This window comes from Oncorhynchus keta, chromosome 10 (assembly GCF_023373465.1).
Source record: "Oncorhynchus keta strain PuntledgeMale-10-30-2019 chromosome 10, Oket_V2, whole genome shotgun sequence".
Lineage (NCBI taxonomy): Eukaryota > Metazoa > Chordata > Actinopteri > Salmoniformes > Salmonidae > Oncorhynchus > Oncorhynchus keta.
In genome coordinates this window covers 17,770,010-17,796,090 of record NC_068430.1, presented here as the reverse complement: position 1 = coordinate 17,796,090, position 26,081 = coordinate 17,770,010, and the positions used below count along the sequence as shown (strand labels likewise).

Here is a 26,081-nt window from a genome sequence, read left to right as displayed (position 1 = left end):
GTGTGTGTGTGTGTGTGTGTGTGTGTGTGTGTGTGTGTGTGTGTGTGTGTGTGTGTGTGTGTGTGTGTGTGTGTGTGTGTGTGTGTGTGTGTGTGTGTGTGTGGGGGGTGTAATATCAAGTGGAAATCACAATAAAAAAATAAATGAAATTAAGATTAAGAAAAATTAAGTTTTTGTACAAGTTGTGAACATGTGCTGTCTGTCCTGGAAACCGTTGTGGAACATCTCGTAGTCATCTCTGAAATGTTGCCATTTTAGACAGCCAAGTCAGACCATGAAAGATAATAGGCCATAAAAGGAACTGCTACACACAGTATCCCATTTCAGTAGAATACTTTATTCTATTTAATTCCTCCATTTCTTGCACACCCAATATGGAAAGAGGGATCCAGATGCAAAAGTAACAGATGTTTTGTCTCTTTGTACATTTTTTAAAATATATATAATGGAGGGAGGAGAAATGGAGGAAAGGGACATGATTCCCCTGTTTAGTGCCCAGTGTGTATGTAGAGGTTTCCTTCCTCTGTACAGATAATGTCTTGTTTTACAGGTGGGACGCCATGCAGCTGAGGCATGACTACACATTCCTCATTAAGTCACTAGCTAGTCCAAACCCACGACTCTATTACGGGATGTTGGGATCAGTTTTCAGTTCTTTTTTCTATGCAAAAAACCTAAAGCATTGTATACACTTAGACTTCTCTGTGCACCTTTTTGAAATGTTCCTTTCTGACCATATCCTCATAAGGCCCAATGCTCTGAAATAAGGAACACTGGTTGATCAAATGTTTATCTCTGAAATGTAACACAAGACATACAGTAATTAAAATCACTTAGTTTCAACTTACAGTTGTGACCGTGTATTGAGTATCTATCATAAATAAGATACTGATCAATCCGTGGCAGATCATCACTATAACTCTCAAAGAAAACAGTGTTAGCCTAGCAAGTCTTTTAAGCTACTTTCCAAGCAATTACATATTTGTAGATTTCACATTTATATACACTACCATTCAAGATTGGGGTCAATTGGAAATGTCCTTATTTTTGAAAGAAAATTACATTTTTTGTCCATTAAAATAACATAAAATTGATCATAAATACAGTGTAGACATTGTTAATGTTGTAAATGACTATTGTAGCTGTAAACGGCAGATTTATTATGGAATATCTACATCGGCGTTCAGAGGCCCATTATCAACCATCATTCCTGTGTTCCAAAGGCACGTTGTGTTAGCTAATCCAAGTTGATCATTTTAAAAGGATAATTGATCATTAGAAAAGCCTTTTGCGATTATGTTAGCACAGCTGAAAACTGTTGTTCTGATTAAAGAAGCAATAAAACTGGCCTTCTTTAGACTAGTTGAGTATCTGGAGCATCAGCATTTGTGGGTTCGATTACAGGCTCAAAATGGTCACAAACAAATAACTTTCTTCTGAAACTTGTCAGTCTATTCTTGTCCTGAGAAATGAAGGCTATTCCATGCGAGAAATTGCCAAGAAACTGAAGAGCTCGTACAACGCTGTGTACTACACAGCATTGGGGCGGCAGGGAGCCTAGTGGTTAGAGCGTTGGGCCAGTAACTGAAAGGCTTCTTTAAATAGTACCCGCAAAACACCAGTCTCAAAGTCAACAGTGAAGAGGCGACTCTGAGATGCTGGCCTTCTAGGCAGAGTTCCAAAGAAAAAGCCTTATCTCAGACTGGCCAATAAAACATTAAGAAGGGCAAAAGAACACAGACACTGGAAAGAAGAACTCTGCCTAGAAGGCCAGCATCCCGGAGTCTCCTCTTCACTGTCGACGTTGAGACTTGTGTTTTGCGGGTACTATTTCCTTAAGCTGCCAGTTGAGGACTTGTGAGGCGTCTGTTTCTCAAACTAGACACTCTAATGTACTTGTCCTCTTGCTCAGTTGTGCACTGGGGCCTCCCACTCCTCCTTCTATTCTAGTTAAAGACAGTTTGCGCTGTTCTGTGATGGGAGTAGAACACAGCGTTGTACGAGATCTTCAGTTTCTTGGCAATTTCTCGAATGGAATAGCTTTCATTTCTCAGAACAAGAATAGACTGACGAGTTTCAGAAGAAAGTATATATTTTTTTAAATCTGCTGTTTCCAGTTACAATAGTCATTTACAACTTTAACAATGTCTACACTGTATTTCTGATCAATTTATTGTTTTTTTTAATATACAAAAATTGTGATTTTCTTTCAAAAACGAGGACATTTCTAAGTGACTCCAAACTTTTGAACAGTAGTGTATGTTTTAGCAAACAATTTAAGCCATCCTTTTTAGATTTTCTAAATGTTCATATAAGATTAACGCTGCAAATGTTTAACAGTCTGTCTTCAGGTAAATTGCTTTATTTCAAAGAGTGACGTAGCCAAGCCAGCTCTAGTTCACTGCTGCTCTACATTTTCTCACAGAGCCTTTATTCATTTCGTAGTCACACTGTAATGAGAAACTTCCCACTGGGCACAGACTTCAATTCAACGTCTATTCTACGTTGGGTCCACGTAATTTCATCGTGGGTAAAACGTTGATTCAACCAGTGTGTTATTATTCACTTTACCTCTTGCTTCGTGGAAAAATGTCTTGAAAAACAAATGTTTCATATCAGACAGGATCGTACAAGGCAACACGGTGCCTAAAGATACTCGGCGCACATAGATTTAAGCCACTAAATATGTGGGCTTCAAAGCGCTGTGGATTTGCCACCCGAATGACTTGACAAAAAGCAGAAAGAGTTGTTTAGGAAATTCTTCAAAAAGTCAGTTAAAGCATTTAAAGCCAGCTCGGCTGAAACCTATTCTACAAAATCTTAGGAATTTCCTACATTTCCCCGACTATTCATGTATCAACTGACCACCCACAGTAGAGCTTCAGATTGAAGTACACTCTTAGAGAAAAAAGGTTCTGGATAGAACCAATAAGGGATCTCTGCTTCATATATGGCACCCTTATTCTTATTCACTGAACTAAAATTTAGAACCCTATATGGATCCAAATTGGTTCAGTGAAGAACAACCCCTAAAGGCTCTATATAGAACCTTTAGGGGTGCCATAAATTAAAGCAATTATAGAAACCTTTTTTGGTTCTACCCAGAATCTTTTTTTCCTGAGAGTGTATACAACAAAACCACAAGTAAAACTGTTCACCCACAGACAACATATTCAAGCTGAGTAGCTAAGCACATACTCCTTGCAAGTGTTTTTCCTGTCTAATCATAGTTTTAATCTGCTTCAAGTGGTGATACTAGGGTGTAGTTTGGTCAGTTATCCAGTCCATATATAAACTGTATTCTGCATTTACACACTGTTAAAACACTTGTGTAAATATCTATTATCTTCTGCCATGTAAATCTATCAGACATACTCTAAGGCAGGATGCCTCTGTGGTAGTTAAGCATGTTCTTTTGTTCAGTTGCCCCAGTCAAGAAATAATTAACAAGAGTAGAAGAAGGCAGGACCTGGCTACCACACCCGACATTTTATCTCAGGGTTCATGGGAGTACCCGGTTTGCACTGGAATGCCTCTGAGAATGCTCCAAAATTCTGTAGGGAGCCGAGCACCCTGTGAGAGAAGATAAAGAGTGTTAACATATTAATGACAGAAAATAGGTTGGAATAGCCTAACACTACAGTTGGTCGTTACCTGTATTCCAGGGGACTGTGGGAGTCCGTTTTGATGGACTGGCTGGCATATTCAGGCCGATAGGCACCACACCATACCTGGAGGAGGAAGACGTATCACTAATTCATGAATTCATTTTGACACAATAACAGCAGATACAGTATTACTGTGTCCATAACACATTTATTTTCTCAACTACACCTGTTCGTATTTTACAAGTGAAGATATTTTGGGACTGAATATGAACCATAAAATTACGAAGAACATGACATGACAGAGAGAACACCTTAAGGGGTACTAAGTCTTTTTCCCAAGGCGCTGTTCGACAGCCCAACTGAATAATCCCAGCAGGGATTATGCTTGACTTTAGCTTTGACCTGGTTTTGGATGAAGACTGTCAAACACTAGTCTGGCTTTGTTCTGGCCTTGTTTTCCCTGGCACAGTACCGCAGTGGTCTTTATTTTGGCAAAATATGCTGGACCCCTAGGTAGGTAGCTTGATATAATGATCTGGAGTAGTTTTAAACCCCTTGGTCCAACTGTGTATTACTTGAAACCCAAGTATTTAGGAAAATATACAGTTTTGGGGCTTTTGCTGTCAGTGGTCTCTACACCAGCGTTTCTCAATGGTTCGTGAACAGCAGTGGAGGAAGGGTGGTAATATACACTATATATACACACAAAACTATGTGGACACCCCTTCAAATTAGGGGATTTGGCTATTTCAGACACACCTGTTGCTGACAGTTGTATAAAATCGAGCACACAGACATTAAATCTCCATAGGAAAACGTTGGCAGTAGAATAGTCCAGCTTTTTTCCATCTACGTAACATTGCAAAAATCTGAAAATTTCCGTCCAAAAATGATGCAGAAAAATTAATCCATGCTTTTGTTACTTCTAGGTTAGACTACTGCAATGCTCTACTTTCCGGCTACCTGGATAAAGCACTAAATAAACTTCAGTTAGTGCGAAATACGGCTGCTAGAATCCTGACTAGAACCAAAAAAATTGATCATATTACTCCAGTGCTAGCCTCCCTACACTGGCTTCCTGTCAAGGCAAGGGCTGATTTCAAGGTTTTACTGCTAACCTACAAAGCATTACATGGGCTTGCTCCTACCTATCTCTCTGATTTGGTCCTGCCGTACATACCTACACGTACGCTACGGTCACAAGACGCAGGCCTCCTAATTGTCCCTAGAATTTCTAAGCAAACAGCTGGAGGCAGGGCTTTCTCCTATAGAGCTCAATTTTTATGGAATGGTCTGCCTACCCATGTAAGAGACGCAAACTCGGTCTCAACCTTTAAGTCTTTACTGAAGACTCATCTCTTCAGTGGGTCATATGATTGAGTGTAGTCTGGCCCAGGAGTGTGAAGGTGAACGGAAAGGCTCTGGCCCTTGCTGTCTCTGCCTGGCCGGTTCCCCTCTTTCCACCGGGATTCTCTGCCTCTAACCCTATTTCAAGGGCTGAGTCACTGGATTACTGGTGCTCTTTCATGCTGTCCCTAGGAGGGGTATGTCACTTGAGTGGGTTGAGTCACTGATGTGATCTTCCTGTCTGGGTTGGCGCCCCCTCCTCGGGTTGTGCCGTGGTGGAGATCTTTGTGGGCTATACTCGGCCTCGTCTCAGGATGGTAAGTTGGTGGTTGAAGATATCCCTCTAGTGGTGTGGGGGCTGTGCTTTGGCAAAGTGGGTGGGGTTATATCCTTCCTGTTCGGCCCTATCCGGGGTTATCATCGGATGGGGCCACAGTGTCTCCTGACCCCTCCTGTCTCAGCCTCCAGTATTTATGCTGCAGTAGTCGTGGGGCTAGGGTCAGTTTGTTATGTCTGGAGTACTTCTCCTGTCTTATCCGGTGTCCTGTGTGAATTTAAGTATGCTCTCTCTAATTCTCTCTTTCTTTCTCTCTCTCGGAGGACCTGAGCCCTAGGACCATGCCTCAGGACTATCTGGCATGATGACTCCTTGCTGTCCCCAGTCCACCTGGCCGTGCTGCTGCTCCAGTTTCAACTGTTCTGTCTGTGATTATTATTATTTGACCATGCTGGTCATTTATGAACATTTGAACATCTTGGCCATGTTCTGTTATAATTTCCACCTGGCACAGCCAGAAGAGGACTGGCCACCCCTCATAGCCTGGTTCCTCTCTAGGTTTCTTCCTAGGTTTTGGCCTTTCTAGGGAGTTTTTCCTAGCCACCGTGCTTCTACACCTGCATTGCTTGCTGTTTGGGGTTTTAGGCTGGGTTTCTGTACAACACTTTGAGATATCAGCTGATGTACGAAGAGCTTTATAAATACATTTGATTTGATTTGACTTGAATGGCCTTACTGAAGAGCTCAGTGACTTTCAATGTGGCACCGTCATAGGATGCCACCTTTCCAACAAGTCAGTTTGTCAAATTTCTGTTTTGCTAGAGCTGCCCCGGTCAACTGTAAGTGCTGTTATTGTGAAGTGGAAACATCTAGGAGCAACAACGGCTCAGTCGCGAAGTGATAGGTCACACAAGATCACAGAACAGGACCGGTGAAAATCTTCTGTCCTCGGTTGCAACACTCACTAGTTCCAAACTGCCTCTTGAAATAACGTCAGCACAAGATCTGTTCGTCAGGAGCTTCATGAAATGGGTTTCCATGGCTGAGCAGCCGCACACAAGCCTAAGATCACTATGCCAATGTCAGCGTTGGCTGGAGTGGTGTAAAGCTCAATGCCATTGGACTCTGGAGCAGTAGAAATATGGTCTCTCGAGTGTTGAATCACGCTTCATCATCTGGCAGTCCGACGGACAGATCTGGGTTTGGCGGATGCCAGGAGAACGCTACCTGCCCCAATGCATAATGCTAAATGTAAAGTTTGGTGGAGGAGGAATAATGATCTGGGGCTGTTTTTCATGGTTTGGGCTAGGCCCTTTAGTTCCAGTGAAGGGAAATCTTAATGCTACAGCATACAATTACATTCTAGACGATTCTGTGCATCCAACTTTGTGGATCGCTGATTGCGAGTCAGGCCTAATCGTCCAACATCAGTGCCCGACCTCCCTAATGCTCTTGTGTCTGAATGGACGAAAGTCCCGCAGCAATGTTCCAACAGCTAGTGGAAAGCCTTCCCAGAAGAGTGGAGGCTGTTATTGCAGCAAATGGGGGATCAACTCCATATTAATGCCCATGAGTTTTGAATGAGATGTTCGACGAGCAGTTGTCCACGACGAGCAGTTGTCCGACTTACATGTCGTGTAGGTTTTAGGTCCCTGATGCAATAAAGGTTGAGAAACAGTGGTCTACTCCAGACAATTCAATTTATTAAAGGGATGCTTTGAGATGTTGTCAATGAGGCCCTTTATCTACTTCCCCATAGCCAGAGGAACAAGTGGTTACCATTTCTATGCTAGTAGATACCCATAGACCTCCAGTCATTGTGCTAACACTAGTAAGAATTGGCTCCCAAAATACCTCTAACTTCCTTATTACTGGACACAGATACATAAAAATGGTATCCACAAGGGAATGTAGATAAAGGGACTCATTGCCAAAATCCCGAAGTATCACTTTAAAGTGGTGTTTACTCACTTGGGCAAAGTTAAGAAAGAAAAGTTGTTTGTGGTCCATGTCCAGACCAGGTAAACGATGCTCTTCACCTTCTCTCTCCATCCACTTCATGTAGGCCTGACCACAAACACACAAAAACATTCACATGTCAAATATAATTAGATACTATTTAATCAGACATCCATTTGTGTTAGAGAGTGGTTCATTGTGTTTTCATTGTGTTGTGGGGGTTGAATGGGTTTTGTGAGGGTGTCACACCTTATAGGCTTGCCGAACTCCTCCGTTGTCAGCGATGTTCTCCCCCAAAGTGCTAATTCCACTGACCTGGGGTCACGCAGAGACAGTCATTAACACACTCACAAAAAATCATTCATCGTCAATAATCTTTTCTAGTGAAGCTAAAATGAAGTATTAGTCAGTACACATAAATAAATGTTTTCCTATCCTTCTGCTACAATGGGAAACTCACATTTTGTCCGCCTGCGAGTTTCCAGTTGAAGTTACCATATTGTTGCACCATGCATTGTGATTGGTCCTTGAAGTGCTCAGCAGAATAATTACTCCACCAGTTAAGCATGTTACCATCCTTATCAAAATTACGGCCTGTTTTTAAAGATAAAACGTGGAATCAATTGTGATGCAGTCTCATTTAAATGTTCCTATTAATTAATACTCTATACTAATCATGACTGTGCAACACATTGGACACAAACATGGACAGTGATATGAGGACTGCCTCACCATTGTCATCAAACCCATGGGTGATCTCATGTCCAATGACCATCCCTATTCCTCCAAAGTTCAGGGCCTGGAGCTGCTGCTTACTGAAGAAAGGAGGCTGCAGGATACCTGCAGGGAATACTAGGATAAAGAACAGAGAGAAATGGACAGAGAACAGATCAGGCCAAATGAACAAAGAGAGTCTATCATTTTGCAACCTTAGGAGCAAGCCAATTAAACAGAATTTCAGCTTCATATCTGACTAATCATCACTGCACATTACCAGTCCATGTGTTTGCGGCATTGTCTGAGTGGAATTCATTGTGGCTTGCGCCCCAACCCCATCTCTTTTAGCCACAAAGCCTGTGTGCACTGGAGCCTGAAACTAGATCCATTCTATCAACAGCGGAAAGCATTACCGCCAGTCATTATTCTCAATGAGGTTAAAGTGGCAGTGAGACAGAACACCGGTGCACGCGGCAGAGAGGGCTCACATACAGAGAGGGCTCACATACAGAGAGGGCTCACATACAGAGAGGGCTCACATACAGAGAGGGGTCACATACAGAGAGGGCTCACATACAGAGAGGGCTCACATACAGAGAGGGCTCACATACAGAGAGGGGTCACATACAGAGAGGGGTCACATACAGAGAGGGGTCACATACAGAGAGGGCTCACATACAGAGAGGTCTCACATACAGAGAGGGGTCACATACAGAGAGGGGTCACATATAGAGAGGGCTCACATACAGAGAGGGGTCACATACAGAGAGGGCTCACATACAGAGGGCTCATACCTACAGAGAGGGCTCACATACAGAGAGGGCTCACATACAGAGAGGGCTCACATACAGAGAGGGCTCACATACAGAGAGGGGTCACATACAGAGAGGGCTCACATACAGAGAGGGCTCACATACAGAGAGGGGTCACATACAGAGAGGGGTCACATACAGAGAGGGGTCACATACAGAGAGGGCTCACATACAGAGAGGTCTCACATACAGAGAGGGGTCACATACAGAGAGGGGTCACATATAGAGAGGGCTCACATACAGAGAGGGGTCACATACAGAGAGGGCTGACATACAGAGGGCTCATACCTACAGAGAGGGCTCATACCTACAGAGAAGGCTCATACCTACAGAGAGGGCTCATATCTACAGAGAAGGCTCATACCTACAGAGAGGGTTCATACCTACAGAGAAGGCTCATATCTACAGAGAAGGCTCATACCTACAGAGAGGGTTCATACCTACAGAGAGGGCTCATACCTACAGAGAAGGCTCATACCTACAGAGAGGGCTCATACCTACAAAGAGGGCTCATACCTACAGAGAAGGCTCATACCTACAGAGGGCTCATACCTACAGTGAAGGATCATACCTAAAGAGAAGGCTCATACCTGCAGAGAGGGCTCATACCTACAGAGAGGGCTCATACCTACAGAGAGGGCTCATACCTACAGAGAGGGCTCATATCTACAGAGAGGGCTCATACCTAGAGAAAAAGCCCATACCTAGAGAGAGGGCTCATACCTAGAGAGAGGGCTCATATCTATAGAGAGGGCTCATACCTACAGAGAAGGCTCATACCTACAAAGAGGGCTCATACCTACAGAGAAGGCTCACATACCTACAGATAAGACTCATACATATGGGCTCATAAGACTGTTAAATAGCTAACAGAATAGCTTTGAGACTATTTTTGCACTGTGTCTATGCACGCTCACAGGACTCTACACACTCACTCAAACTGACATTCCAAAACACACATATAAACTCTACACACACGCACTCACATACAGTCACCATTTACACTGCTGCTTCTCTAAATCTCATATCCTGATGCCTAGTCACCTTACCCCTATACATGTCTATGGTATTGGAACTGACTTCTTACTTTTTTTCTTCATATTTTAAATGTTTCATTTATTATTATTTTTAGTGGTATATTGATATTGATTACTGTATTATTGGGTTTGAAGTTTTCAAGAAAGGAATTTCACTGTACTTCTGCATGTAACTTTAAAAGATGAAACTTCACACAGCATAGCACTCACATCAGAGCCAAACCATAATAGTCACCAGGTGGTCTGTCTGTCAGCTTCCAGTAAGATTACAAATAGACCCAAAGGAATGGCTTGAAGAGTTGTGTAATATTTCACTATTGTTCAGGGGAAGAAATGTTCAATGTAATGTTTAATGTTCTGTATGTAACACAATATTATTACAACCAAATGCAAACGAGTCCCTATTCAAAATACATCCCTTTTATCTGCTCCAGTTAGCTGCCAGCTGCATGCATTCACATCATTTCTTAAATCAGGAGTTGACTCTTTTATCTGCTCCAGTTAGCTGCCAGCTGCATGCATTCACATCATTTCTTAAATCAGGAGTTGACTCTTTTATCTGCTCCAGTTAGCTGCATGCATTCACATCATTTCTTAAATCAGGAGTTGACTCTTTTATCTGCTCCAGTTAGCTGCATGCATTCACATCATTTCTTAAATCAGGAGATGACTGTTTTATCTGCTCCAGTTAGCTGCCAGCTGCATGCATTCACATCATTTCTTAAATCAGGAGTTGACTGTTTTATCTGCTCCAGTTAGCTGAAAGCTGCATGCATTCACATCATTTCTTAAATCAGGAGTTGACTGTTTTATCTGCTCCAGTTAGCTGCCAGCTGCATGCATTCACATCATTTCTTAAATCAGGAGTTGACTCTTTTATCTGCTCCAGTTAGCTGAAAGCTGCATGCATTCACATCATTTCTTAAATCAGGAGATGACTGTTTTATCTGCTCCAGTTAGCTGCCAGCTGCATGCATTCACATCATTTCTTAAATCAGGAGTTGACTCTTTTATCTGCTCCAGTTAGCTGCCAGCTGCATGCATTCACATCATTTCTTAAATCAGGAGTTGACTCTTTTATCTGCTCCAGTTAGCTGCATGCATTCACATCATTTCTTAAATCAGGAGTTGACTCTTTTATCTGCTCCAGTTAGCTGCATGCATTCACATCATTTCTTAAATCAGGAGTTGACTGTTTTATCTGCTCCAGTTAGCTGCATGCATTCACATCATTTCTTAAATCAGGAGTTGACTCTTTTATCTGCTCCAGTTAGCTGCATGCATTCACATCATTTCTTAAATCAGGAGTTGACTCTTTTATCTGCTCCAGTTAGCTGCATGCATTCACATCATTTCTTAAATCAGGAGTTGACTCTTTTATCTGCTCCAGTTAGCTGCATGCATTCACATCATTTCTTAAATCAGGAGTTGACTCTTTTATCTGCTCCAGTTAGCTGCATGCATTCACATCATTTCTTAAATCAGGAGTTGACTCTTTTATCTGCTCCAGTTAGCTGCCAGCTGCATGCATTCACATCATTTCTTAAATCAGGAGTTGACTGTTTTATCTGCTCCAGTTAGCTGCATGCATTCACATAATTTCTTAAATCAGGAGTTGACTGTTTTATCTGCTCCAGTTAGCTGAAAGCTGCATGCATTCACATAATTTCTTAAATCAGGAGTTGACTGTTTTATCTGCTCCAGTTAGCTGAAAGCTGCATGCATTCACATAATTTCTTAAATCAGGAGTTGACTGTTTTATCTGCTCCAGTTAGCTGAAAGCTGCATGCATTCACATAATTTCTTAAAACAGGAGTTGACTCTTTTATCTGCTCCAGTTAGCTGAAAGCTGCATGCATTCACATCATTTCTTAAATCACGAGTTGACTGTTTTATCTGCTCCAGTTAGCTGAAAGCTGCATGCATTCACATAATTTCTTAAAACAGGAGTTGACTCTTTTATCTGCTCCAGTTAGCTGCCAGCTGCATGCATTCACATCATTTCTTAAATCAGGAGTTGACTCTTTTATCTGCTCCAGTTAGCTGCATGCATTCACATCATTTCTTAAATCAGGAGTTGACTCTTTTATCTGCTCCAGTTAGCTGCATGCATTCACATAATTTCTTAAATCAGGAGTTGACTCTTTTATCTGCTCCAGTTAGCTGCCAGCTGCATGCATTCACATCATTTCTTAAATCAGGAGTTGACTCTTTTATCTGCTCCAGTTAGCTGCATGCATTCACATCATTTCTTAAATCAGGAGTTGACTGTTTTATCTGCTCCAGTTAGCTGCCAGCTGCATGCATTCACATCATTTCTTAAATCAGGAGTTGACTCTTTTATCTGCTCCAGTTAGCTGCCAGCTGCATGCATTCACATCATTTCTTAAATCAGGAGTTGACTGTTTTATCTGCTCCAGTTAGCTGCATGCATTCACATCATTTCTTAAATCAGGAGTTGACTCTTTTATCTGCTCCAGTTAGCTGCCAGCTGCATGCATTCACATCATTTCTTAAATCAGGAGTTGACTGTTTTATCTGCTCCAGTTAGCTGCATGCATTCACATCATTTCTTAAATCAGGAGTTGACTGTTTTATCTGCTCCAGTTAGCTGAAAGCTGCATGCATTCACATAATTTCTTAAAACAGGAGTTGACTCTTTTATCTGCTCCAGTTAGCTGAAAGCTGCATGCATTCACATCATTTCTTAAATCAGGAGTTGACTGTTTTATCTGCTCCAGTTAGCTGAAAGCTGCATGCATTCACATCATTTCTTAAATCAGGAGTTGACTCTTATCTGCTCCAGTTAGCTGCATGCATTCACATAATTTCTTAAATCAGGAGTTGACTCTTTTATCTGCTCCAGTTAGCTGCCAGCTGCATGCATTCACATCATTTCTTAAATCAGGAGTTGACTGTTTTATCTGCTCCAGTTAGCTGCCAGCTGCATGCATTCACATCATTTCTTAAATCAGGAGTTGACTGTTTTTCAATCATTCAAGAACTTGTAAGAAATAAATCCTTTGCTAGTATAGAAACAAATACTGTAGTCACAATTATTGTTAATAAGGGATATCCTTAAGTCAGGATTGGCCGGCGATAGATAACTTCAGATGGATGACAAAAGATGCAGCCAGTGTGTTGGCTGTTGTCATCTTACCTATCTGGTTTCTGTTTGGTGAGTAGAAAGCATTGACCACAGCAGCACCAATGATCCACCTAGAAAAAAACACTAGAATATAGATCTCACCATTTAAGAGGGAATGTGGAATGTGTACATGTGTTTATGTTCACGTGTGTCTATGTGAGGCTAAATGGGTGTATCTTACATGTCTGGGTTGACCGGCTCTCTCAGCTTCTTCAAACTCTTGTGTGCTTCAGCCTGCAGGTTCTCAAGGATATTCTCAAAGTAGTTCTCCTCGCTAAAGTTCAACTGCAGACAGAGACCAGATCATCAGAAAAAATCTAGACGACAATTTGTACATCCATTTCACTCTGAAAAGGAGGATTTATCATAATCCTTTGAGGCCCAAAGGGGCTAATGTGTAGACAGGTCTCACAGACATACATGGGCATACTCCTGGTCAAGCTTCAGATTGCTCTCTTCCAGAATGTGGTCAGGATAGCCAATATGCTCCTTAATGGCCATGGCCTGTAACATAGAGCAATAGAACAGTCAGCTGGTAAGTTCTTTCTTTTACATATTCAAAACACTGATGATGTACAGGTAACTACCAAAATAATGGAAACACTTGAGTAAATGAGGGATACAAAGTATATTGAAAGCAGGTGCTTCCACACAGGTGTGGTTTCAGAGTTAATTAAGCAATTAACATCATGCTTAGGGTAATGTATAAAAATGCTGTGCAGGCCATTATTTTGGCTACCATGGCCATGCCCCTATAGGATGATAATGTCCCCAGCCACAAGGCACAAGTGGACACAATGGTTTGATGAGCATGAAAACAATGTAAACCATATGCCATGGCTGTCTCAGTCACCAGAACTCAACCCAATTGAACACTTATGGGAGAATCTGGAGCGGCGCCTGAGAGTGTTTTCCACCACCATCAAATTATGGAATTTCTCGTGGAAGAATGGTGTCGCATTCTTGCAATATAGTTCCAGACCCTTTTAAAATCTATGCCAAGGTGCTTTGAAGCTGGTGGTGGCCCAACACCCTATTAAGACACTTTATGAATTTGTTTCTATTATTTTGCAGCTAGCTGTACATTGTATGTTTGTACCTTCTCTCTTGCTTTTTCCTTAGACTGGTCATCCATCCAGCTCAACTCCTCTAGCGTCTCCACATACGCTTCCTGGATCTTACTGATGAGGTCACTAACCTGCCCACACAAAGAGATAATACAGTGCCTTGCGAAAGTATTCGGCCCCCTTGAATTTTACGACCTTTTGCCACATTTCAGGCTTCAAACATAAAGATATAAAACTGTATTTTTTTGTGAAGAATCAACAACAAGTGGGACACAATCATGAAGTGGAAAGACATTTATTGGATATTTCAAACTTTTTTAACAAATCAAAAACTGAAAAATTGGGCGTGCAAAATTATTCAGCCCCCTTAAGTTAATACTTTGTAGCGCCACCTTTTGCTGCGATTACAGCTGTAAGTCGCTTGGGGTACGTCTCTATCAGTTTTGCACATCGAGAGACTGAAATTTTTTCCCATTCCTCCGAGCTCAGTGAGGTTGGATGGAGAGCATTTGTGAACAGCAGTTTTCGATTGGATTCAGGTCTGGACTTTGACTTGGCCATTCTAACACCTGGATATGTTTATTTTTTAACCATTCCATTGTAGATTTTGCTTTATGTTTTGGATCATTGTCTTGTTGGAAGACAAATCTCCTTCCCAGTCTCAGGTCTTTTGCAGCCTCCATCATGTTTTCTTCCAGAATGGTCCTGTATTTGGATCCATCCATCTTCCCATCAATTTTAACCATCTTCCCTGTCCCTGCTGAAGGAAAGCAGGCCCAAACCATGATGCTGCCACCACCATGTTTGACAGTGGGGATGATGTGTTCAGGGTGATGAGCTGTGTTGCTTTTACACCAAACATAACGTTTTGCATTGTTGCCAAAAAGTTCAATTTTGGTTTCATCTGACCAGAGCACCTTCTTCCACATGTTTGGTGTGTCTCCCAGGTGGCTTGTGGCAAACCTTAAACGACACTTTTTATGGATATCTTTAAGAAATGGCTTTTTTCTTGCCACTCTTCCATAAAGGCCAGATTTGTGCAATATACGACTGATTGTTGTCCTATGGACAGAGTCTCCCACCTCAGCTGTAGATCTCTGCAGTTCATCCAGAGTGATCATGGGCCTCTTGGCTGCATCTCTGATCAGTCTTCTCCTTGTATGAGCTGAAAGTTTAGAGGGACGGCCAGGTCTTGGTAGATTTGCAGTGGTCTGATACTCCTTCCATTTCAATATTATCGCTTGCACAGTGCTCCTTGGGATGTTTAAAGCTTGGGAAATCTTTTTGTATCCAAATCAGGCTTTAAACTTCTTCACAACAGTATCTCGGACCTGCCTGGTGTGTTCCTTGTTCTTCATGATGCTCTCTGCGCTTTTAACGGACCTCTGAGACTATCACAGTGCAGGTGCATTTATACGGAGACTTGATTACACACAGGTGGATTGTTTTTATCATCATTAGTCATTTAGGTCAACATTGGATCATTCAGAGATCCTCACTGAACTTCTGGAGAGAGTTTGCTGCACTGAAAGTAAAGGGGCTGAATAATTTTGAACGCCCAATTTTTCAGTTTTTGACTTGTTAAAAAAGTTTGAAATATCCAATAAATGTCGTTCCACTTCATGATTGTGCCCCACTTGTTGTTGATTCTTCACAAAAAAATACAGTTTCATATCTTTATGTTTGAAGCCTGAAATGTGGCAAAAGGTCGCAAAGTTCAAGGGGGCCGAATACTTTCGCAAGGCACTGTATATTCATTTACAGGGAAAGCAAACACAAACACACACACAAAGTGCAGACTAAACTGCTGTCGTGACAGTGATTATAGAAGCCGGAGCAGATTTTCCTGTTTTGTCTGCATCCTGTCTACAGGAGTGACTCACCATGCGTTTACTCTCGCCAGCAAAGGATTCTCGCACATACAGAGCCCCCACTGCATTCTCCATGCTGCCCTGGACATAACGCACACAGTCTCTCCACCGCGCCTCCTCTACTGTCGTCCCATACAGGGCCTGACCACACAGACAGACCGTCAAAGTTGCCACACGTTTATACATGAATGAGCTTTTCAATGTGTCTGTTTCTAAGGGCTCATTAAATCTGTATCGTTGAAGTGTTACAGATTGTGCAATATACATTTTAAGGTAATTTCCAATTGAGCCGACATATGCATGCAGCGTTTACCGTGAATGCATTCTTCGCTATCGCGGGAACATTGCCTTTGAATTTCAATCACAATGTAATGCTGAATTTCCACGATATGGATTGAATGGAGCCCTAAGGGTGCTCCTAGATACTCATATCTCTGTCTCACCTTTCTATAGTGTGCCCTGGCATCTTTGAAGCGGCGACTAAGGCTGCTGACTCTCTCCATGACAACCTGCCAGGTGAGGTAGTTCTGCATGGTTCTGGAAGAGGAGACATTTCACCCAATAATGTCCCTCAATCACTCAACCAATGGATATACTGTACGTGACACACAGCGCGAGATGATGCAACCACAAATCTACACTTAGAAAAAAGGTTTCCAAAAGGGTTCTTCGGCTGTCCCCATAAGATAACCATTTTTGGTTCCAGGTAGAACCCTTTTGGTTCCTTTTTAGAACCCTCTGGGGAAAGGGTTTTACATGGAACCCAACAGAGTTCTGCCTGAAGCCGAATATGCATTTTGTTTTAGGTTCTAGATGACACCTTTTTGTTCTAAGAGTGTACCGTTCTGCATGACTCACATGATAAATCACAGTAGATAAAATATTGATAGAGGCACATTTTAACTACACATCATCAGCTCTGACCTGACAGTGTGTTTGGAGAGCACTTTGTTCATCTTATCCAGGTAAGGGGAGCTATAGACCACCACCTCCTCTTCCAGCTGTACCTTCACAGCCACGCTGGACAACACACCACGCACAAACCTTGTCCAGTTAAAACCCTGGAAGACATAGCATTGTTTTTGTTAGTAATATTAGTCTGAGGCTTGCTCTGCAATCTACAAGTGCATTTTGTAGCGATCTTAACCTAACAACTAGCGACCTCGTCAAGAAGCTCTGACCTCTTGGTGTAATGGCTAAGGTGTTGGGTTGACAGTCGCTGGACCCAGGTTTGAGTCCCGGGCGAGGCAACCCCCTACTACATTGGTGTCAGAAGTAGGATGGTGCCTGTGAGGCCATCGGAAAGGAGTGTACATGTGAGGGACTTGGTATAGAGAAGCGTGGTAACACGCTCTCCCGGCGGAAGGGGGTAATGTAACAACCTTAATGTATGCACTCTGGATAAGAGTGTCTGCTAAATGACTCAAACGCAAACCAACAAGATCATCAAGGGGTTTGGACCTCTTAGCATAACGGTTAAGGTGTTGGCTTGACAGTCAAGAAAGACCCGGGCTCGAATCCCAATCGTGGCTACCCCCCGAATTCGCTACAATATATATATATATAGCATAAAACATTGTCTACTTTATATAGAAAATGCCATTAGATTTAGGTCTCAAGTCGTATCCACTTGAAATCACTAGAGTTGAAGCACTTACGTTGAGATTGAAGGACTCCTGCAGCTCAGTCAGGGTCATCTTTTTGTAGAGAATCGTGACATCCTGTCGCTCCTCTGCAGGGGATGTGGCCTTTGACATGACAAGACAGAAAGCATAGGCCTACAGTCATGTCTGATGCATTGAAATGTAAGGTGACAAACACTGTAATTAGCCATAATGTTGATCGATTCAAGTTGTTAACATGCAGATGACATGTAGTACAGTATAGTTGATTTCATCCGACTCTATTAGATGTTTCTTGTTGAAGACTAATTCATTTAATAAGAGGGGATAAATCCACCTCATTTGTGTTCTTGTCTGTTTTTAACTGTTGTCACAGTTCCGGTTCCTATTGTGACAGGCCAGCACTCACATTTGCAATATCTGTTTCCAGCTCCAGCACTTGCACCATCTCCTCGACCACACGATCATCTTCCTGGGTCAAGTTCCTGTCTTCCCGGGCAATCCTTGCCATGGAAACCATGAACTGCAGGTAGGCCTCTCGAACCTAAAGAGCCATATGACACATACATGCAAAGATGACCTTGTCCTTTCCAGTGCAATGACATTAACAGTATATTAATACACAATACTGTTTATGAAAGTACCCTTTTGTAGTTTCCATCATTGAAGTAATACTCTCTGGATGGCATTCCTAGTCCTGGCTGGTCAATCTGTAAAATAAAAACAGACTTGTTAGTTTTCGTACCACCCAATCAGAATGGGGGAAGATTTAATAAAAGAAAAACACAAGCACTGAACTATTGGAACATTGCGTATTCAAACACTGTCCTTACGTAGATGATGTGGCGCCGGGAGTCGCGGTCATCAGTCCACACATACATATCCAGCAGGACCTTCTTATGGTAGCGAGAGATGAGGGTGGCTAGAGTGTCCTCCAGGCTCCAGGCCTCCTCTGGGATAAAACAATTAAACAATTAAACATAAATACAGTACCAGTCAAAAGTTTGGATACAGCTACTCATTCAAGGGAGTTTCAATTTCTACATTGTAGAATAACAGTGAATACATCAAAACTATGAAATAACACCTATGGAATCATGTAGTAACTAAAATAGTGTTAAACAAATCCAAATACACTACCGGTCAAAGGTTTTAGAAGATCAACTCATTCAAGGGTTTTTCTAGATTTTTTTTAACTATTTTCTAGATATCAAAACTATGAAATAACACATATGGAAGCATTTAGTAACCAAAAAAGTGTTAAACAAATCAAAATATATTTTATATTTGAGATTCTTCAAAGTAGCCACCCTTTGCCTTGATGACAGCTTTGCACACTCTCTGTATTCTTTCAACCAGCTTCACCTGGAATGCTTTTCCAACAGTCTTGAAGGAGTTCCCTCATATGCTGAGCACTTGTTGGCAGCTTTTCCTTCACTCTGCGGTCCAACTCATCCCAAACCATCTTAATTGGGTTGAGGTTTGGTGATTGTGGCAGTCAGGTCATCTGGTGCAGCACTCCATCACTCTCCTTCTTGGTCAAATAGCCCTTACACTGCCTGGAGATGTGTGGGTCATTGTCCTGTTGAAAAACAAATTATAGTGGAACTAAGTGAAAACCAGATGGGATGGCGTGTCGCTGCAGACTGCTGTGCTAGCCATGCTGGGTAAGTTTACCTTGAATTCTAACACAGACAGTGTCACCAGAAAAGCCCCCCCCCCACACCATCACACCTCCTCCTCCATGCTTCACGGTGGGAACCGCACATGTGGAGATCATCCATTCACCTACTCCGCATCTCACAAAGACAGGGCAGTTGGAACCAAAAATCTCACATTTGGACTCATCAGACCAAAGGACAGATTTCCACCGGTCTAATGTCCATTGCTCGTGTTTCTTGGCCCAAGCAAGTGTCTTCTTATTATTGGTGTCCTTTAGTAGTGGTTTCTTTGCCACTACTAAAGTAGTAATTCGACCGTGAAGGCCTGATTTATGCAGTCTCCTCTGAACAGTTGATGTTGAGATGTGTCTGTTAGTTGAACTCTGTGAAGCATTTATTTGGCTGCAATCTGAGGTGCAGTTAACTCTAATGAATGTATTCTCTGCAGCCAAGGTAACTCTGGGTCTTCCATTCCTGTGGCGGTCCTCATGAGAGCCAGTTTCATCATAGCACTTGATGGATTTTGCGACTGCACTTGAATAAACTTTCAAAGTTCTTGAAATTTTCCACATTGACTGACCTTCATGCCTTAAAGTAATGATGGACTGTTATAATAATATAATAATAATAATAATATTAATAATTATTACTAATAATATAATAATATAATAATACTATAATAATATAATAATATAATAATAATAATATAATAATAATAATAATAATAATAATAATAATAATAATAATAATAATAATATATGCCACTGTTGTTTCTCTTTGCTTATTTGAGCTGCTCTTGCCATAATATGGACTTGGTCCATATTAGGGCTATGTTCTGTATACCACCCCTACCTTATTGCAAAACAACTGATTAACATGTGTTATTTCATAGTTTTGATGTCTTCAATATTATTCTACAATGTAAAAAAACAAGAAAAATAAAGAAAAACCCTTAAATGAGTAGGTGTGTCCAAACTTTTGACTGGTTGTGTACATTAAATCTAACATTCAACATCTGGTTGGCAGAGATTAGACTGACTACCTCTCACACAGCCAAGTTTAGATGGCCACTGCCACACAATTTACAGTGCAGTCATAAATCTGTCTGTGCAGATGCACTTCCACATTGTAAATTCTGTTTGAGAACCTACATTTAATTACACTGGCGGCAGTCAGGTTTAGGGCAGAGAAAAGCTGTCTATTTTAAGAATCAGTCACAGTCCTGATTGGGAAGCTGCCCACTCAACACATCCACCCCCCCGTCACTACACCTGACTGCCCTTCAGTAGAGCCAGGGGGGCCCGCCTGGATGACCATGTCACATGTCACTCACAATCATATCACTCATCATTTCAGTTGGTGGACGTGGGACCAGAAATCCCCACAACAATAGTAAACTAAGAAATATTGGACCAACTGGGGACTTTTTGTTAGTCGCCACAAAGTCAAATGCTATTTCTAGGGCGTTTAGGGTTAAGGTTAGAATTAGTGTTAAGGTTAGAATTACGTTTAGGAGCTAGGGTTAGTTTTAGGTTCAGGGTTAGGAGCTAGGGTTAGGTTTAGGGTTAAGGTTAGGTTTTGGGGTTACGGTTAGGGTTAAGGTGAAGGTTAGGGTTACGATTAGGGTTAGGTTTTGGGTTAGGGGTCAGAGAAAATAGGATTTTGAATGGGACTGAATTGTGTGTCCCCACATGGTAAGTTATACAACACTGTGTGTGTATCAGTACCAGTAGTGCTGTTCCAGTCCTCTGAGGCAGCAGGCCAGTCTCCTATGCTGTCAATGAGAAGCATGAGTGGCTGGGAGTCGCGCTGCTCTATCAGAGCTACAGAAGACAACACGACACTATTAGCAACACACTGTCAGTCAATCTTACATACAGTACTGTTAATGAATGTTACAGAATATACAGGTGATTCCGAGACCAAACGACTGTGTAATAATGTTAGTTTGGAGTTTGGTTGAGAGGAACCCTACTCACTCTCATTCATGCAGGAGCTGTAGAGAGTTTTGGCCTTCTTGAAGGCGTCACGGTCCTGATCACTCTCAGTCTCAAAAACTCCTGTGAGGAGACGACCAACAGAAACAAAAATGTACCTCATTCTGTCTAGTGATGTGATCTAACACAGAAAGTAGATTTGATCCTGTAAAAAACACCGTATCTGAGCATAGGTCTCTTTTCCCGCACAATGGCTGACCCTGAGGTTCCTATGGAAACATGTCGCTGTCTGACCTTTGAGCACAATCTCCAGTCTGTCTCTGAGGATGTCGAAGACACTGTGACGGGAGCTGGTCTCTGGGATGACATGACGCTCCAGCCAGCCCCCACAAGCATATTGGTAGAAGTTCTGACACGGCTCCACCGTCGCATCCATGTTCTGCAAGAGACGAGCAGCTGTGGAGGGTAAAGTCAGCGGAGGACGGATAGGGGAGAATGTGAATAACATAGAAGGAAAGGGAATATTATGATGCAGTTATCTGTTATGTTGATATAACATTGAGTGATGAGTTTTGTTTTTCGAGGACAGACAACCCCATACGCAGGCGGAACTGCTCACCTGCTGTGACGCACTCAGGAGTTGTGCAAACATTGCTGGGGCCAGAACGATACTTCTGCCCTGAAAACATCAAAAAAATAAATACTATTGCCATTCCTGGCAGAGAGTAGGAATTTATTAGCAGCAGCATCAAGGGATTTTAGATTTCTCTGGCAAATCCTTGTTTGATACTGTCTGTCTGTCTGTCTGTCTGTCTGTCTGTCTGTCTGTCTGTCTGTCTGTCTGTCTGTCTGTCTAGTCTCTGAAATGGCTGTGTCAGCAATGACTCTGTTCTCTCGCTTTTGTCCGACACTGCTGATGAGGCAGCAGAGGGAATTAAAAGGGGATCATTCTCTGTCCAGTTTACATCGTACCGTATCCTATAACATATAAACACATACAGTATTTCAACTCAAGTGTCAAGACTCACCCTCAGTGACTGAGCTCCTTGACACACCAGGTCTATTGGACCGCTCTGCATTGGAGATGAAAAGACACTAAAAACACTTGTTCAGAGCAGGTACTGTACCCAGTACACACAGGAGGCTGCTGGCACCTTAATTGGGGAGGACGGGCTCTTGGTAATGGCTGGAGCATGGTTTCCATGTGTTTGATGCCATTCCATTTGCTCAGTTCCAGCTATTATTATGAGCCGTCCTCCCCTCAGCAACCTCCACTGCTAGTACAGTAGGCTAGAACTCGTTGCCTAATTGTATTCTGAAAATTGGTTGCCTATTTATGTCTCAATAGATTTCACAAAACATTCTGGAAGTTGTCAAAAGATGCTGATAACATTTTCTGTTACTCTCCAATTTTAATAACCTACTGCTTGAATGTGCTTTCAAACAATACAAATCATAACATAAACACCTGAAACATCACACATGGTATTTCTTCAGTCATTTCCAGTGAGGTGAGTGTAATTAGTGGTCAAACTCTATTTTTATTGTAACTGGGTTGAGCCTACCTCTCAGAGCCGATGTGTAGAGGACTATCAGTCCAGCTAGGGCACAGCTGACCAGCAGCAACAGCACAGACAGCCCAATCTCTGCAACAGTCCAACGACGCTTCCCTGGTTTGGTAGATTTTTCCATGATGTCCATTTGGCTTTCGGATTTGCCCATTCTCAGCTCTCCGGGCTCTCTGGAAAAGTAGTGTGGAGAGTGACAGGAACGGGATACAGCCAGAGAGCGTGCGGTGCGTCCCTGTGTGTGAGTGGGCTGTGTAAACTGATGCAGTGCAACGCCAGTCGCTCAAGTGACCTAGAGCGAGTGAGAAAAACATAGTTGAACCTTTGATTTATCTCTTCTCCATATGAAAGTGTCTCCTTTATATGCTAATAGTCTAATCAATCACACACTTCCACGGTTCCATTACTGCGCAACATTGTAATGAAATTATTTTGTGTGTCAAATACATGGTGTTCCCTTGACTGCTGCTGTGATGTGGTATTGAACCAGCCTTAGCTGACACTGCATGACAAATTGTGATCTCGGGTGGGGTACTTCGCTATTTTCTGAAAATTATGAGGTTGGGACATAGCATAAGATTTGTTAAATTAGACTTGAGACATTTTTAGCCTTGCAAGTGGTCCTTTTAGGCGAAGGTTAGATATAAAGTGGGTTTCTTACAGCATTTTTAATGGAATTATGCATTTGTGCATTTAGAGTTTAAAAAATTATAGACCTAACTGAATAGGTGTAATGTGGCCCTTTATAATTCTACAGTTGGCTGTACACTTCTCTACAACATGCTTCCAGAACAATATTTCCTAATCATCGCAATGTTTTATTTGAACACAATATTGCAAATGAGCATTTCTGGGGAACAAACCCTCAATTACTAATACCTTTCAGCATCACTTTGCATATATTCACTTATCGGCACTTGTTCCTCCTATACCAGCCTCCTCCTATACCAGACTCCTCCCATACCAGACTCCTCCAATAACAGCCTCCTCCAATACCAGCCTCCTCCTATACCAGCCTCCTCCTATACCAGCCTCCTCCAATACCAGCCTCCTCCAATACCAGCCTTCTCCTATACCAGCCTCCTCCAATACCAGCCTCCTCCCATGCCAGCCTCCTCCCATACCAGCCTCCTCCCATACCAGCCTCCTCCAATACCAGCCTGCTCCTATACCAGCCTGCTCCTATACCAGTCTCCTCCAATACCAGCCTCCTCCAATACCAGCCTGCTCCCATACCAGCCTCCACCCATACCAGAATCCTCCAATGCCAGCCTCCTCCAATACCAGCCTCCTCCCATACCAGCCTCTTCCAATACCATTCTCCTCCCATACCGCCTCCTCCCACACCGGCCTCCTCCCACACCAGCCTCCTCCAATACCGGTCTCCTCCCATATCATTCTCCTCCCATACACGCCTCCTCCAATACCAGTCTCCTCCAATACCAGCCTCCTCTGATACCAGCCTCCTCCAATACCAGCCTCCTCCCTTACAAGCCTCCTCCCATACCGTTCTCCTCCCATACAAGCCTCCTCCAATACCAGCCTGTTGCACACTTTCTCCAGATGACTTCTATTAGGAGTGACAGGAGGCAGGGCTGTAAATAAGAGGTTCAAGTCGCTGTGCCCCAGTAACTCCTCTTGATGAATACTCATGGGCACATGTCTGGCACTGCTGTGATGGATGACTGGGGGGAGAGAGGAGGGGGAGGATGGAGGGGAGGGAGGAGGGGAGGATGGAGGGGAGGGAAGATGGAGGATGGATGGGGGAGGATGGAAGGGAGGGAGGGAAGATGGAGGGGTAGAGGACGGGAGGATGGAGGGACAAGATGGAGGGGAGGGAGGATGGAGGGGGAGGGAGGATGGAGGGGTAGAGGAGGGGAGGATGGAGGGGAAGGAGGATAGAGGGGTAGAGGAGGGGAGGATGGAGGGAGAGGAGGATGGATGTAGGGGAGGGAGGATGGAGGGGGAGGATGGAGGAGATGGAGGATGGAGGGGTAGAGGAGAGGAGGATGGAGGGGGAGGATGGAGGGGTGGAGGGCTAGAGGAGGGGAGGATGGAGGGGAGGATGGAGGGCTAGATGAGGGGAGGATGGAGGGCTAGATGAGGGGAGGATGGAGGGGAGGATGGAGGGCTAGATGAGGGGAGGATGGAGGGCTAGATGAGGGGAGGATGGAGGGGAGGATGGAGGGCTAGATGAGGGGAGGATGGAGGGCTAGATGAGGGGAGGATGGAGGGGAGGATGGAGGGCTAGATGAGGGGAGGATGGAGGGCTAGATGAGGGGAGGATGGAGGGGAGGATGGAGGGCTAGATGAGGTGAGGATGGAGGGGTGGAGGGCTAGATGAGGGGAGGATGGAGGGGTGGAGGGCTAGAGGAGGGGAGGATGGAGGGGAGGATGGAGGGGGAGGATGGCATACTGTTGTATGTTGGAGGAGCTGCAGGTCTTCACTGCCCATCTCTAATAGATTGGCAGAAGCTGTATGTCTCTATTTCAGAGCTGCGTGTCTCTGTTGCATTGGTCTGAAGCCGAAAAAGAAAGGAAATTCACAGGAGCACCACAATGCCTACTCCACCCATGCTCTACCAAGGTTTCGGTAATAATAACAATAATAATAAGTAATTGATATTTTTTTTATATATTTAGATATTGCATATTTGATATCTAATAGTGATTTGATTGTATTGTCATCAAGGACCTTTTTCTAAATCAGTTTTCTCACTAATGGTGGTGCTCATGTATGCATTCAATTCCGTTGATATAGGTATTACCCTCATATGTCTTGTAGAATAGATTAGATTTAGTCATCTAGAAAAGAGTCCTTCTATTTAGGCCATGAGCCATGAGACTTGAGCACCATGCGCAGCGTTTCACTTAGTGAATGAGAGCAATGATGCAGTGTTATGGTGTGGATCTGTATGTGTCAAAAGGAAACCTTCGGGTGGAAAATGTAATGGATTAAAATGTTCCTTTCTCTAAAGATATTTTCTCATTAGTTTGGATGACATGTTCGGTGATTGGTACCGTAGCTACTTCTCTAAACTCTCAACTCTGTGCCAGTGTGTCAGGTCAACAGTGTGAACAGTGTATGAATAGTCTAATATACTCACATCTACACATATTGCTTGTTTATAACTGAATAATTACATAGAAAATGTAACATTGGAATATTTCAACTATTTTGAATTGTTGTCTAGTAGTTTGCTAAAATGACATTTCAGGTGGCGTTGGAGGTATTTGTTGGATGCACAAACATAGCATTCATGGTTGAAATAATCCATATGGTAGTCGACACGCACGATACAGTTTTCATTCAAAATAGAACAGAAAAGTGTTTTCTGACTGGGAGCAAAATGAGACATATATTTTGTAATCTAAATTAAATGACCAGCAAAGATCTTACAAATGAGACTCCAGTTTAAATCCTATGAAAAGCTGAAGCTATAGCAGCTA

The 26,081-nt window shown here is 42.8% G+C and overlaps 1 protein-coding gene across 3 annotated transcripts in view; it reads right to left on the bottom strand.

Annotated features, from left to right (window-relative positions):
* Positions 1 to 2,744: 2,744 nt before the first annotated feature.
* Positions 2,745 to 26,081, bottom strand: part of LOC118388318 (membrane metallo-endopeptidase-like 1) — a 38,172-nt gene continuing 14,835 nt past the window's right edge. For 2 of the 3 annotated variants that reach the window (XM_035777233.2, XM_035777232.2), the window contains exons 2-24: positions 22,629 to 22,923; positions 22,092 to 22,136; positions 21,683 to 21,742; positions 21,358 to 21,519; positions 21,106 to 21,186; positions 20,854 to 20,949; positions 18,299 to 18,417; positions 18,110 to 18,175; positions 17,875 to 18,009; positions 17,502 to 17,591; positions 16,768 to 16,904; positions 16,287 to 16,380; positions 15,856 to 15,984; positions 14,005 to 14,103; positions 13,326 to 13,409; positions 13,087 to 13,190; positions 12,918 to 12,976; positions 7,924 to 8,043; positions 7,652 to 7,785; positions 7,441 to 7,506; positions 7,204 to 7,299; positions 3,655 to 3,731; positions 2,745 to 3,573 (exon numbers count right to left, since the gene is read on the bottom strand). In XM_035777233.2, the coding sequence (XP_035633126.1) occupies positions 3,474 to 3,573; positions 3,655 to 3,731; positions 7,204 to 7,299; positions 7,441 to 7,506; positions 7,652 to 7,785; positions 7,924 to 8,043; positions 12,918 to 12,976; positions 13,087 to 13,190; positions 13,326 to 13,409; positions 14,005 to 14,103; positions 15,856 to 15,984; positions 16,287 to 16,380; positions 16,768 to 16,904; positions 17,502 to 17,591; positions 17,875 to 18,009; positions 18,110 to 18,175; positions 18,299 to 18,417; positions 20,854 to 20,949; positions 21,106 to 21,186; positions 21,358 to 21,519; positions 21,683 to 21,742; positions 22,092 to 22,136; positions 22,629 to 22,785 (2,310 nt within the window). In that variant the 5' untranslated portion in view covers positions 22,786 to 22,923 and the 3' untranslated portion in view covers positions 2,745 to 3,473. The remainder of the gene's footprint in view (positions 3,574 to 3,654; positions 3,732 to 7,203; positions 7,300 to 7,440; positions 7,507 to 7,651; positions 7,786 to 7,923; positions 8,044 to 12,917; positions 12,977 to 13,086; positions 13,191 to 13,325; positions 13,410 to 14,004; positions 14,104 to 15,855; positions 15,985 to 16,286; positions 16,381 to 16,767; positions 16,905 to 17,501; positions 17,592 to 17,874; positions 18,010 to 18,109; positions 18,176 to 18,298; positions 18,418 to 20,853; positions 20,950 to 21,105; positions 21,187 to 21,357; positions 21,520 to 21,682; positions 21,743 to 22,091; positions 22,137 to 22,628; positions 22,924 to 26,081) is intronic. The other variant, XM_035777234.2, reaches the window with a different exon arrangement.